The 14,419-nt window shown below is 39.9% G+C and overlaps 1 protein-coding gene across 2 annotated transcripts; it reads right to left on the reverse strand.

Annotated features, from left to right (window-relative positions):
- Nucleotides 1-511: 511 nt before the first annotated feature.
- Nucleotides 512-12,209, reverse strand: LOC103279595 (protein-glutamine gamma-glutamyltransferase 4). Of its 2 annotated transcripts, XM_062984529.1 has the most exons (7): nucleotides 11,975-12,209; nucleotides 9,293-9,473; nucleotides 8,654-8,756; nucleotides 5,403-5,506; nucleotides 3,894-4,088; nucleotides 2,802-2,879; nucleotides 512-995 (listed from the first exon to the last, which is right to left on the reverse strand). In XM_062984529.1, exons 1-7 carry the CDS (start codon nucleotides 12,128-12,130, stop codon nucleotides 958-960), a joined length of 855 nt encoding a protein of 284 aa, XP_062840599.1. In that variant the 5' UTR covers nucleotides 12,131-12,209; the 3' UTR covers nucleotides 512-957. The 2 variants fall into 2 exon arrangements, with proteins under 2 accessions (XP_062840599.1, XP_062840598.1); XM_062984528.1 differs by lacking the exon at nucleotides 512-995 and having other exon boundaries at nucleotides 2,741-2,879.
- Between the last annotated feature and the right edge of the window lie 2,210 nt (nucleotides 12,210-14,419).

A 14,419-nucleotide genomic window follows, 5' to 3' on the forward strand; every position in this document is an offset into this window, starting at 1 on the left:
GAACTGCAAACACTGAATATTCCTTGCCAACCCCCCCCCCCCCCCCCCCCCAATAAATGGCTTTCTTTAGAATCACCATAAGTCAAGGTGGTTTAAAGGCACATCCACATTCTTAAAGGGGACAGGATCTGCATACTGCAAGATGTTGCAACTGAAGCTATATCAGCAATCTTTGTTTCCACAACAAGCCAATTTTTTTCAAAATCCAGTTATCACGGGGACAGAAGGTGAGGTGAAATCTCCTAAACAGGGGCACAGAAGGCAAAACAAACACCATGGTGGCGTTAACCCTGATGTTTTCCCATTATGCATCCGCTATTCTTCAAAGTTTCTACCTTGACTATTTTTTATGTGGAGCTCTTAAAATCTTTACTTTCTGTTCCTTATGTTTGTGTACAAAAATACCTGTCAAGTCCATGAGTTAGTTAATACAGTTCAGATATAATTTTTTGAATAAAATTTGCTGTCACATTTAGGGATAGAAAAAGAGATAATGCATCAAGTTGCTTGCAATCATCTTTATTATAATGCAGGTGGAAAAAGATAAAAGTGTGCTATGCAATTTTATTACTGCAACAACTCATAAGAATGTTACATTTGGAGGTTATATAAGAGAAAATCTAGATTATGAAACACAAGTAGATCTACTTATATGCCATGTGTTGCATATTTAAAAATTAAGAAAAGAAGATTCAATTAAATTCTTATCTACTAGAATCAAATGGTACCAGGTAATTATTTCTATGGAACTTAAACACTTGACTATTATGATTCTCTGTTAAACATTTTACCCAGTGATTAAGGTTGCAAGCAGGGCAATTTTTTTTTGTGCAGCTTCATGACAATTGATGTCAATAAATTGTGTTGTAGTAATTCCTTTCACTTGGCTGGAGTTCCATTTGGTTGTTATCAGTTGAGCTCCAGGTTTCTTTCTTTCTTTTTTTTTTGCTGCACACTTTATTTTGTTTGATTTAGTTCCTCCAGGTGGGATTCCCCTAGTAAAGGAATAAATAAAAACATGTTAATAATACAAATCATTATAAATAGTCTTTACCCCAATATTCTTAATAATATGCATATGGAAATGTCATGTTGCCATCTTACACAAATTGTTTCTACTTTTAGTGGTTCTTTAGGACTTCTCTGGACTTCTAGAGCTCTCCTTGAATCAAAAGGATGTGAGGAAGATATGGTATCTAATTCAGTTCAGAATGTCAGCATGCAGAGAACAAGTAGGCCAGTGACTGTGCAAAAGATGCTGCAGGAGTTGCATGCAGAAGAAAGTATGTTAGTTCAATTATTCCGAGTTTTTGGAGAAGGCCAAATCTAGGGGCACATCTATACTTACCAAATATTCAGAATGTTAGAGGTGGGAATATACTGAAAAAACGCTCCAAGGGCATGGTTGGGCAGTAGAGAGATAATTGTCATTGACTCCCTTGGATGAGTAATTCATGACTCTCACGGCTAATGTCACTTTTCCCTTTTCTCCCCTTATCTTTCTCCAGAGCACCTGGTCCAAATGTCATCCAGAAATGGTGAAAGAACTGTGCATTTTTGATGTCTCTTAAACCACAGGTACTCAAATTCTTGAACCATTTTCAGGCCACCTTCCATGATAATTGTAATCACCTTACAAGCCTCGAACTCATTCCAGAAAAGTTAATCTAATAACACTATGTAACAAAACTTTCTGTTCCTGTTTTGAAGGTGTTATTCCTGTTTAATTGTGTGGTACTTACTTTGAAAGTACAGTAGAGTCTCGCTTATCCAACATAAACGGGCCAGCAGAACGTTGGATAAGCGAAAATGTTGGATAATAAGGAGGGATTAAGGAAAAGGCTATTAAACGTCGAATTACGTTATGATTTTACAAATTAAGCACCAAAACATCATGTTTTACAACAAGCTTGCCACTTATTTGAGAGCATGGCAGCACTTGTGTTGTTGTTGGGCGTGTTGGCCTGCCGCGTGCTGCTGCCTAGGGAAACAGCTGTGGATCCGGACAGGAGGCAGACTGCATTGGATAATACAGAACTTTGGATAAGTGAGACCCAACTGTAGTTCTTATACGCTGGAAACTTCATTTTTATGGCTGCCACAAACTAGGTTGAGACTCTCTATGAGCTATTCATTGAAAAACATAGCATTATGTGCTGCAAGATGTCCCGCAAAAAACAACGTTTTGCAGTTTAATAAACTTTTTCTCCCACGTTTTTATGATAAAACCTATTAGGAAATGACATTTGAAACTCAAGAATAAAATCGTGTTACACAGTGTCATCTGTACAGTGAAAACTGGTTCCAAATTGACCTAAGTGGTCAGTGTAGATGAGCCATAAGGGAATTCTTTTCTCTTATAGCTGCATCTACAATACAGAATTAATGCAGTTTGGCACCACTTTAACTGCCATGGCTCAATGCTATGTAACCTGGGAGTAGTATAGTTTGGTGCGGGACCAAACAGTATTTAACAGAGGGGGCAAAAGACCTGATAAAACTAGAACTCCCATGATTCCATAGCATCAAGGTATGTCAGTTAAAGTGTTGTCAAACTGCATTAATTATAAAGTGTTGACGCAGCCTTAGGACCTCTTCATGCGGCAAATCATGCTGGCAATTGCTGGTAAAAGAGATAGTGCCACGGCAGGCCCCATCCTTGCTGTGCAACAAACGCAACAAATGCTACTTGTGATGAGAAAGAGAGGTTAGAGAAAGACTTAGATTCTGCTCCTCTACGGAGATGAATAATAGCCACCATCAACAAAAGAGAACATGAAATATGACTTCATGGGACATACCATATGTTTGTGCCAAGTCATTCTTCGGGATAGGTAGAGATTTTGCAAGTTCCAAAGCCTTTGTTCTCTCAATTGAGCCTGAAAACAGGAAAACAGGTGGACCATTTTAACTCTGGATTGTTAATATTACTTGTCAGCAGAATGGTCAAAACAAAAAGCTTTCTGGGAAATTGGAGAATCCTTTGGGATATTCTAGTACAGTATTCTGAAACCATTCCAGTCTGGATTCACCTTTGGATGGCCTATCTTGCGAAAGAGATAGGAGAAAGGCCACCTAGTTGTTTCTCTTGGACTTTTGGATGGTTCACAATTTGTTTGTGAACTAGCTGTTTGGGATGGAAATGGAAGAGAATGGCTCTCGATTTATTCCCATATTCGATGGCAGAATGTGCTGCTGGAGGAACTATTGGTCTGCTCTTTGAAAGTTTTCTAGACTGTTCCACAAGTTTTGCCTTATCATTGGTGCTACTTAACATCTATGCTCCCTTCCACACAGCTGTATAAAATCCAAATTGAACTGGATTATATGGCAGTGTGGACTCAGATAACCCAGTTCAAAGCAGATATTGTGGATTATCTGTCTTGACATTCTGGGCTATATGGCTGTGTGGAAGGGCCCTGTGTAAAATAGTGGAGAGATTTGGACTGCAGTACCACCAATATGCCATGAACTTGAACTTCTGTGAGACTGTATCCCACTTATGCTGGCCTATGATTGTAATAAAGATTTGATTTGAATTTATGTTTTATTTAATCAAATAATCCATAAATTGCAGCTATCTTTATTCACTAAGAGACTGAGTGGTGGCCAGCAAGACAGAGGTGCTATGGGCAAGTAATGGGTCAAAGTTGGAAGAATAATTATTTCTGAAACAGGATTTGCAGTTGGTGGATGCTCTCAGATCGGGCACTGTTTTTAGATATCTATAGGCAGGGTAAGTGCCATTGTAGCATCATTGCACTACACTGATGTGCAAGATGGGGAAAACTGGGTACTGCTGATAAGGTGTTGTCTGGAATATTGCCATCAGCTGAACTTTTATCTTTCTGTTTAACACTATGAGAGAAATATAATCTTCATGTATTTGTTACCTTCTGGAAATTTGTAATCATCCATGATGTTTTCAAAAGGCTTCCCTTCACAAAGAGATCTGGTGATTATTCTTGTTCCGATTTTGACTGTGTATTCTGCATTCACTGCAGCAAACAGGAACCTGGTGTCATAGTCGAGATCGATTTCACCCTTTTTGATCGCCTTTAGTGATGCAGGGCCACAACGATAAATTCCTATAGAGAAATTTAAAGAATGTTACTTGTTTTTCTTCTTGCATTAAAAAACCCATGACCCTACTGAATCTTTCCAACTGCAGCTGAAGAAATATAGGACAAATCATTAAACAATAGTTCCAGACCTTAGTATGCTGTTTATTATAATTTCAGAAATTCTGGGTAAAAAGCAGATACTGAAAAAAAAGTCCTTTGTGTGTAAGTGTCTGGGTATATATGCAGTATAAATGAATACTTCACAATATATGGTAAAATACATTCAAAACCAGATTTTGTGAGCAAAATCTATTTCCTAATGTTTGATTATAAGCCTCTGAAAGATTTTTTTTTCGTGTCAGGAGCAACCGGAGTTGTTTCTGGAGTGAGAGAATTGGCCGTCTGCAGGGACGTTGTCCAGGGGACGCTCGGACATTTTTTTGATGTTTTACCATCCTTGTGGGAGGTTTCTCTCATGTCCCCGCATGGAGCTGGAGCTGATAGAGGAAGCTCATCCATGCTCTCCCCGGGTGGAATTCGAACCTGGCAGCTTTTCAGGTCAGCAACCCAACCTTCAAGTCACGAGGCTTTTATCCCCTAGGCCACCGGAGGCTCCTCTCTGAAAGATTATAATATTTGTGCCAATTATGAGTGCAGGTTTAAAAGCTTTCTAATTGCTAAGTTGCCAGTCTCATTACTAATTGTTTCAAGGATACATGTGTTGTGTACAATCTTTTGTGTTGTATACAGTTTCTGAATCCCAACTAGAGAATACCCATTGAGTCCATATTAAACTGATGAGTCAACACTTGTGTACATTCCATCAGCTCAATGGATTTAAATTGTGATTTAGGCTCATATGTCCCACCTCATTCAATTGGACCTAATACCATAAAGAGTTGCAGATTAGAAAAACTTGCATAACTTGTTTAAATTTGTATTTAATATGGTACAGATGAAAGAATAACATAAGAGAAATGTCCCTGTTTTAATTTAGCTATGGACGGTTCTACAGAGACCATATAATGCAGTTTGAAACCAGCTCAAATGTACTTTCTCAATGTATGCTGCAGCATGCATTAAATCCAAAACAGTGTGGTAAAAACACTCAGCGCAAAGTGCAGAATAAGCCAAAAGAATGCACTGAAGCCAGAGTATAGTGGCCACTGTCCCAGCCTGAAAGCAGTTACTGGGCTCTCCGAAGTGGAACTGGTTTCTTTTAATGCGCTTCCTAACTCGGATTTAGTGCCTGTGCAGAACCATCTCAAATGTTATCATAAGAAGTCTTTAACCTTTTACTTTGCTTATGATTTTCTATTTATTATGATCAAATCTTACCTAGGCTTGGTTTCTGATTTGTCCCATCAACTGCCTGCCAACCATCATGGCCATCTGGTAAATCAGGTCTTTTCATCCAGACGTCATTCCATACATGAAAGTTCCTATAGTCAATTTGGAGTCAGAATTTAAAACAAAAATTGTTTTCATCTGCGATTTTATGTGCTAGACTTGTTTAATAAATATTTGACTTAGCTGTAATGTCGTTTGTTTGTTTGTTTATTTATTTATTTATTTATTTACAGTATTTATATTCCACCCTTCTCACCTCGAAGGGGACTCAGGGCGGATTACAATGAACACATATATGGCAAACATTCAATGCCAACAGACAAACAACATATATAGACAGACAAAGAGGCATTTAACATTTTTTTTCCCAGCTTCATGATTCCGGCCACAGGGGGAGCTGTTGCTTCACTGTCCACTAGTGGCTGTACTTCCTCATTTCTTTCCTCGTGTTTTGCTGGCAGTTTTTATGATGTTGTAAATTAGTAAAATTAGCCTCCCGCATAAAGCGTACCTAAATTTTCCTACTTGACAAATGCAACTGTCTTTTGGGGCTGCATAGGTCAACAGCAAGCCGGGCTATTTAATGGTCGGGGGCTTAACCCGACCCGGGCTTCGAACTCATGACCTCTCGGTCAGTAGTGATTTATTGCAGCTGGTTACTAGCCAGCTGCGCCACAGCCCGGCCCTCAGGTGGTATTTCTCTGCCTTGTCACCTTTCTTGTCAATGATGGGTATATAATCATAGAATCATAGAATCACAGAATCATAGAATAGTAGAGTTGGAAGAGACCTCATGGACCATCCAGTCCAACCCCCTGCTAAGAAGCAGGAAATTGCATTCAAAGCACCCCCGACAGATGGCCATCCAGCCTCTGCTTAAAAGCCTCCAAAGAAGGAGCCTCCACCACGGCCCGGGGAAGAGAGTTCCACTGCCGAACAGCTCTCACAGTGAGGAAGTTCTTCCTGATGTTCATGTGGAATCTCCTTTCCTGTAGTTTGAAGCCATTGTTCCGTGTCCTAGTCTGCAGGGCAGCAGAAAATAAGCTTGCTCCCTCCTCCCTATGACTTCCCCTCACATATTTGTACATGGCTATCATGTCTCCTCTCAGCCTTCTCTTCTGCAGGCTAAACATGCCCAGCTCTTTAAGCCGCTCCTCATACGGCTTGTTCTCCAGACCCTTAATCATTTTAGTCGCCCTCCTCTGGACGCTTTCCAGCTTGTCAACATCTCCCTTCAACTGCGGTGCCCAAAATTGGACACAGTATTCCAGGTGTGGTCTGACCAAGGCAGAATAGAGGGGGAGCATGACTTCCCTGGATCTAGATGCTATTCCCCTATTGATGCAGGCCAGAATCCTGTTGGCTTTTTTAGCTGCCGCATCACATTGTTGGCTCATGTTTAACTTGTTGTCCACGAGGACTCCAAGGTCTTTTTCGCACACAAGGCTGTCAAGCCAGGCGTCTCCCATTCTGTATCTTTGATTTCCATTTTTTCTGCTGAAGTGAAGTATCTTGCATTTGTCCCTGTTGAACTTCATTTTCTTAGTTTCGGCCCATCTCTCTAGTCTGTCAAGATCATTTTGAATTCTGCTCCTGTCTTCTGGAGTGTTAGCTATCCCTCCCAGTTTGGTGTCATCTGCAAACTTGATGATCGTGCCTTCTAACCCTTCGTCTAAGTCGTTAATAAAGATGTTGAACAGAACCGGGCCCAGGACGGAACCCTGCGGCACTCCACTTGTCACTTCTTTACATGATGAAGATGATGCATTGGTGAGCACCCTTTGGGTTCGTTCGCTTAGCCAATTACAGATCCACCTAACCGTAGTTTTGTCTAGCCCACATTTACTAGTTTGTTTGCCAGAAGGTCGTGGGGGACTTTGTCGAAGGCCTTACTGAAATCCAGGTACGCTACATCCACAGCATTCCCTGTATCGACCCAACTCGTAACTCTATCGAAAAAAGAGATCAGATTAGTCTGGCATGACTTGTTTTTGGTAAATCCGTGTTGACTATTAGCAATGACCGCATTTGTTTCTAAGTGTTCGCAGACCACTTCCTTAATGATCTTTTCCAGAATCTTGCCTGATATCGATGTGAGGCTGACCGGTCGGTAATTGTTTGGGTCGTTCTTTTTCCCCTTCTTGAAGATAGGGACCACATTCACCCTCCTCCAATCTGCTGGGACTTCTCCCGTTCTCCAAGAACTCTCGAAGATAATTGCCAGTGGTTCTGAAATAACTTCCGCTAGTTCCTTCAATACTCTTGGATGTAGCTGATCTGGCCCTGGGGACTTGAATTCATTTAGAATCTTCTTCTAAACTTAGAATCTTCTACAAGCATGGGTTCTTCAACTGAGCTTTTCTCCCATATAATGGCTCTGGAAATGATATAACTGTAGGGTAACAGACAGCGAATGGGAGTCCAAAGAGTATTCTCTTAACCAGAATGATAATGCCAGTCAAGAGTGTAGCTAAGGTAACCTTGGTATAGTCATCACAGAAACAAGAAGGGCTGCCTTACACCGAGGGTTTTATCATATGAGGCAAATATACTGTTATTGTTGTTGTGTGCCTCCAGGAATTTTCTTGGAAAGATTTTTTCAGAGGAAGATTGTATTTGTCTTCCTTTGAAATTTAGAGAGTGTAACTTGCCTAAGGTCACCTATGTCTAGATTCCAGTTTACAATGTCTAATCATTATACCATGCTGGCTCTCTATACAAGAATTACAGTTGGATCGTTGCATCTTTGGGTGAGTTTTATAATATGATTTTTTTTCATCTTTTGTTGGTCTGCTGGTAGAAGACCATTTCTTTTGTCAACTGGAAATAAGCCATCAGTTATCTCATCTCCTGCTTGAGTTCAGCTACAATTTCTAGTGGAGAATCCAAGCCTGATTTATGCTGCTTTTGTGGGACTTGAGTGCCTCTTGCTTACATTCCTACACTATGTAACTGCAGTCTTCTTTAGTATTGCCAGGTTCACAAAATGGCAATAAGAAACAGTCAAAATTCATGAAGTGTGGCAGTGTGGACAGGGATGACTTCTTTTGAATACAGCTTGGGAAATAACAGTTTCTTTGAACTACATCTCCTAGGGTCACTTGACCAGCATGGGTTGGGCGTTCTGGGAAAAATGATCAAAAAGAGACTTTTCGTAACTCTGAGTATTCCATGCCCAATATGTTGCCACCTGGAACCCCACAAACACATCTGCCAAGGCTCTTCCAAACTTTACTTACCAAACAGTATCATCAGGATGATCTATTTTCAAATTTCCATCTTTATCAACTCCAGCATCGTATGTGGTCACACTTCTGGTTGGAATTCCCAGACATCGCAAGACTAGAATACAGAGAAAAATATCAGCAAGACATTTTTGGTTTGTTTATCCTTCAATGAGGTCCAAGGATGAGATTTATGCAAAAGGGAGTGGATTCTATTCTAATTTGCCAAGTATGGTTCTGGTCTATTTAAAGAGCCAGCATAGTATAGTGATGATTACAGATTTAGACTATGGAGACTAAAGTTCAGATCCCTGCCCTGAAAACTCACTGAGTGACCTTGGGCAAGTTACACTCTCTCAGCCTGGAGGAAGGCAAAGGCAAACTCGCTGTGAACAATCTTTCCAAGAAAATTCCTTAGGGTCATAAGAAAATAAATACTGGAGAAGCTTTAATAGCCATCCTAGACCACAACCCTAGAAAATAAGCTTCATCCAATCCATCCTGCTCCCGACACTGGCTGGCCTATTAACAGAAATGAAGGGATAACCATCTTTCCAAGCATCTTATATTTCAGGATACACAACTTCCGAATAAGGAGACACTGTTGACATAAGTTAGTCTTAGTAGATAAAAAGCAAAGTATGTGAGTCTTACTTGTGGTAAGTACACCGGAGAAAACCCAGCACTGGGCATACTTGACTGGTTTCTTCGTTTTGTAATACTCATTCAGAATTGGAACACTTCCTTTCCAAGAATGAGGGCACGTATGACCGTCACATGACTTCTTCAGCTTCCATTTTCCTTCGAGCACTCCTTCATCATCCTCCTTGTTAACCTAAGCAATAGATGAAGAAAGCAAAAATATGCAGCACTTCTTCTTCTTCTCTCTGGCTACTTTAACAAGTAAAGTTATAGATGGCCTTGATTTATCAGAATGACATGCATGCTTCCTCTAGACCGCAAACAGCAAACAACCTATGCCCTACTAAACATGTGATAAGGAATGGTTGTCCACCCATTTCAGGACCCTTTTTTCTGTTCAATAATGTACATTACAAAATAACACAACTCATCTTGCCCTCTACCACATTACCAGTACTGTCAATTCCATTTGCATTGAATACATGGCACCAATCCGTGCTCCAGGTTGGTTTTTTTTCCGTGTCAGGAGCGACTTGAAAAACTGCAAGTCGCTTCTGGTGTGAGAGAATTGGCCGCCTGCATGGACATTGCCCAGGGGATGCTTAGATGTCTTGATGTTTTTACCATCCATGTGGGAGGCTTTTCTCATGTCCCTGCATGGAGCTGGAGCTGATAGAGGGAGCTCATCCGCGCTCTCCCCGGGTTGGATTCAAACCTGGCAGCCTTCAGGTCAGCAACCCAACCTTCAAGTCACAAAGGTTTAACCCACTACGCCACCGAGGGCTCCAGTGAGCAAATGTAAGGGGACACTTAGGCAAGCAGACAAGGGACATCTAAAAATCCCTTAAAGTTTAGGGAAGTTTCTTGAGCATTCCTTGTATTCAATCCAAAACAATGTGAAGCAGCTAGGTTATAATTTTGTGGGTTTATTTATTTACATGGGTTATTAGTTACTGTTTCTCCATGTAAGCTGTCACAAGTCCCTTTGGGGAGATGAAAATGGGATATAAAAATAAAGATTATTATTATTATTATTATTATTATTATTATTATTATTATTATTATTTTATTATTATTATGACACAGCAAACAAGATAGATATGCTGGATTTCGTATCATAAAATCACAAGTTGAACACTTCCCAAGTGTCTAGGACTCTGTGATGTATTTTCGGATGATGCGTGCAGATCCCAGTAGGGTGGCCTTTTGCAGTTGGCAGATTGTGATTTTGTCAATGTCTATTGTTTCCAAATGCCGGCTGAGATCTTTTGGCACGGCACCCAATGTGCCGATCACCACCGGGACCACTTGCACTGGTTTCTGCCAGAGTCTTTGCAGTTCAATCTTGAGGTCCTGATAGCGGCTGAGTTTTTCCTGTTGTTATTTATTATTATTATTATTATTATTATTATTATTATTATTATCATCATCATCATCATCATCATCATCATCATCATTATCATTATTTAGGGTGAAACTGTGGGTTGGGACACCAAATGGGGTATTGTATGTGAATAGTGGGGGTTGTGAAATGCTGTTGCTGTTGAAGTCAAGCCCAAGCTGTTGAGGGAAGGGAAGGGGAGCTTGCTAATGCAGCTGGCTACATGGATGGATGAGGCTTAGATATAGAGATGAGCACCAACCCCTAGAGTCAGACACGACTAGACTTAATGTCAGGGGAAAACCTTTACCTTTATCTTATCATCATTGTTTTGAGTTGACATTTGTATCTTCAAAGCTGTAGGTGCTACAATATTTGTCACAACTGGAAGAGGTTGGCATGGGTTCTGGCTCTAGTATATGGATTAAGAATGGCTGTTGGACACTTGAAAATGGATGAGGGAGATGGGTGGGTAAAACAGAGGTGCTGTGAGGCTGAGGAGCAGAACCTTCTGTACTTCTTGGTGGTGGGCAGGACCACTCAGGTATGTGGCTTGTCAATCTTTTCTGTCGTTTTGTAGGTTCTGGCAATAGGCTAGAAGACTATTGATCAACAGATAGGTTGCCAATGCTTGGATCTGGGACCCATGTATATGGACCAATTGTAATCATCATCTAAAACTGATAAAATCATGTCCTACTTCGTTTCCAACTAGTAATGTGTTTAGGTTTTTCCCAAGGAGAGCTTAGTTGCCCTTGGACAGTTAGGACGTGCATTTGTCACCCAACAAGAAAGCCACTATCAAGAAGGCCCGTTTCCTCTTTCCCACCAACCTAATTTCTCTTGCAGTTGGACAGACACTCAAAAGAGTTGCCGAAGGCAATCTGAGACTAAAGATAGCTTGGAGAAAGGCATTCTTAAAGTAACCTTGAACCCATACTAGTCACAATTTTAAAATTCATGACTTTACTGTACAGTGATAAAGCTAATGTCTTCTTCTCTAGCAAATATCTTTGGTGCTTCTTAGGTCAAGCTGAGCCTATGCCTCCCCGGTATGTTAATAGGTGTAGTTTGTCCACCCTTTTCACAGACAAAGACGTGCCTGAGCTAAGGAATGTGCAACACATACTGTATGAATACATTCAGAGATGTTAATTCCAATAATATGAATTGTTTATAGTGGGGTGTTCTCTAATGACTATAACAAGTGAGACAAAGAAGATTGACTTTGCTAAGGCAAAGAAGACTGACTGTTGTCTTTCTCTGAAGAAAAAGAATACGATCAGTTTAAAAGAATGTACTAATGGACATACCAATGCTGACATGGCTCTGGTGATCTTCACAGGATCTCTCCTCTCCTTTGCCACAAGTTTGCTTTTGTCCAAAAGGTAGAGGCAGCAATCTAAGATGCCTTCCTCAAACTGTTTTGTGATAGAAAGCAACATCTGGTCAATTCTTAATGTGTTCATTACCAAATACTCTGCTTTCCTTTACAAAACACAACACAAAACTTTGCTAACTTGAGTTTAAATACCTCATTGGGCTTATGAAATGTATTGTCTGTTTCAAAGCAAACAAGGAATGTATAATATAATCATCATCATCATCATCATAAGAATACTTATAAATATAATTAAAATTATTTTATTCATTTCTATCCTGACCTTCTCCCAATAATGGGAATCAAAATAGCTAACAACATATTAAAATGATACAAGTTAAAAGCAATGGAAAAGTCAAAATAAATATCTAAATATACAATTAAAACCAATTAAACAATTGATACCATAAACATTGGAATATATTAAAATGTATTTTTAAAACTACATAAACTTGTTCCAAACTGACACATTTTCTTTATGCTAGTTCTGACACCAATGTTGCCACTTACAAAAGGTATTTTGCATAAAAAGCATTTGCCATGAATGCCTAGTAAGAGCTTTCTTCATTTACAAAGTAAAGTATTAGCCGACTCGAATATAAGCCAAGGCACCTAATTTTACCACAAAAAACTGGGATAACTTATTGACTCGAGTATAAGCCGAGGGTGGGAAATGCAGCAGCTATGGGTAAATTTCAAAATAAAAATAGATACCAATAGAATTTCATTAATCGAGGCATCAGTAGGTTAAATGTTTTTGAATATTTACCGTATTTCAAAGAAAAACAATAAACTAGCTCTATAAGTGGAAAAGTAGGGGCAACAAAAACAATATGGTATCAACAATAACATAATAATAATAATAACAACAACAACAACAACAACTTCATTTGGATCCCACCCTATGTCCCCATGGGGACTCAGGCCGGCTTCCAACATAGTAACAGGCAAACATTCAATGCTTATATAAACAATGCAGAGCTAGATATAGATCTATAATTATAGATACGAATTTCACATATGCATTTTCCCCTGAAACATTTGCAAATCCCCCCCTCTCTCTCTGTGCATTTCCCTCCTGTAATATAGGTAGGTAAGAATATATTCATATCTATCCAGACATCTCTCTTTATATAGATATTTGCAGAGACTTGCAAACATATGAGGGGAAATTCATATATAAAATTAATGTATATAGATAGATATACATATAAAAGTACATAGAGATGGCAAAAGCTTGCAAGGGGTTAATGCCTATATATCTGTAGGAGAGTTTAACAAATATTTCAGGGGGAAATGCTTTCATAAGATTAATGAATATATATTTTTCTTCTTCCTGACTTGCAAGAGTGTTTCTCTTTTCAAAACATTCCCTTGATTAAGAGTGGGAGGCTTTGGAAAAGTAAACACACTGATAAGGGGAGAAGAGAGAAATAGATCACATATTGCAAGCAATAGCCTGCAGGCTCCTTGCTGGCCTTGACCTTGACCCAATTATAAGCCGCGGGAGGCTTTTTCAGCTCATAAATAACGGCTGAAAAACTCGGCTTATCTTCAAGTATATACGGTAACACAGAATCATATTCTTAAAAATTTCAAAGATTAAAACAAGTGGGTTCAAGATGGGAAAAGTTATAAATGAGGAAGAGCACAAGCTAGGAGTGGCTACTGAGGTTTACTTTTGCCTGAACCTACTGGGAAGATTCTGCCCTTTCCTTCCCTCCTCTTAAACAGCATTTGCACTTTGAATTCAATTTTTAGCAATAAAAATAAGATGATAACAAAAGAGGAAAGTGAACATAGGAAGGAGAAACTGGGATGCTTTAAAAACATCTGAGGCTGGATCTATACTGCCATATAATCCAGTATCTGAACCCAGATGATCTGGTGTCTGGGTCCTTTCTGGAGGGGCGGACCCAGATAGTGGAGCTGGGGGTCTCCTGTTTGACTCCATGGCCTGTGGCCTGGGGGGGTCTCTCGGGGTTCAATTCTGTACCCCATGCTATTTAACATTTACATAATCATCCAGAGTTTTGGAGTTAGTGTCACATTTACACAGATGACGCCCAACTCTTTTACTCCTTTCCACCTAAAGCCAAGGATGCCTTTCTGGTCCTGAACCAGTGCCTGTCATCAGTAATAGACTGGATGGGAGCCAACAAGCTGAAATTAAATCCAGACAAGACAGAGGTACTCCTGGAGCGCCGTTACCTTCCCGCTGGAGCGGTACCTATTGATCTACTCACATTGACATGTTTTCGAACTGCTAGGTTGGCAGAAGTTGGAGCTAACAGCGGGCGCTCACTGTACTCCGCGGCCACTATGGTATATTTTAAAGAACAACTATAACAGCCAATTTTCATCTATTTTAATTGTT

Source organism: Anolis carolinensis, chromosome 6, assembly GCF_035594765.1.
Source record: "Anolis carolinensis isolate JA03-04 chromosome 6, rAnoCar3.1.pri, whole genome shotgun sequence".
Lineage (NCBI taxonomy): Eukaryota > Metazoa > Chordata > Lepidosauria > Squamata > Dactyloidae > Anolis > Anolis carolinensis.

Excerpts from the sequence above, each read along its gene's own strand:
- LOC103279595 (XM_062984528.1), bottom strand. The coding sequence starts at position 12,130 with ATGAACACATTAAGAATTGACCAGATGTTGCTTTCTATCACAAAACAG. Across the intron at positions 5,507-8,653 it reads CATCCTGATGATACTGTTTG|GAACTTTCATGTATGGAATG; the intron begins GTAAGTAAAGTT and ends AATTGACTATAG. Across the intron at positions 2,880-3,893 it reads TGATTACAAATTTCCAGAAG|GCTCAATTGAGAGAACAAAG; the intron begins GTAACAAATACA and ends TCCTGTTTTCAG.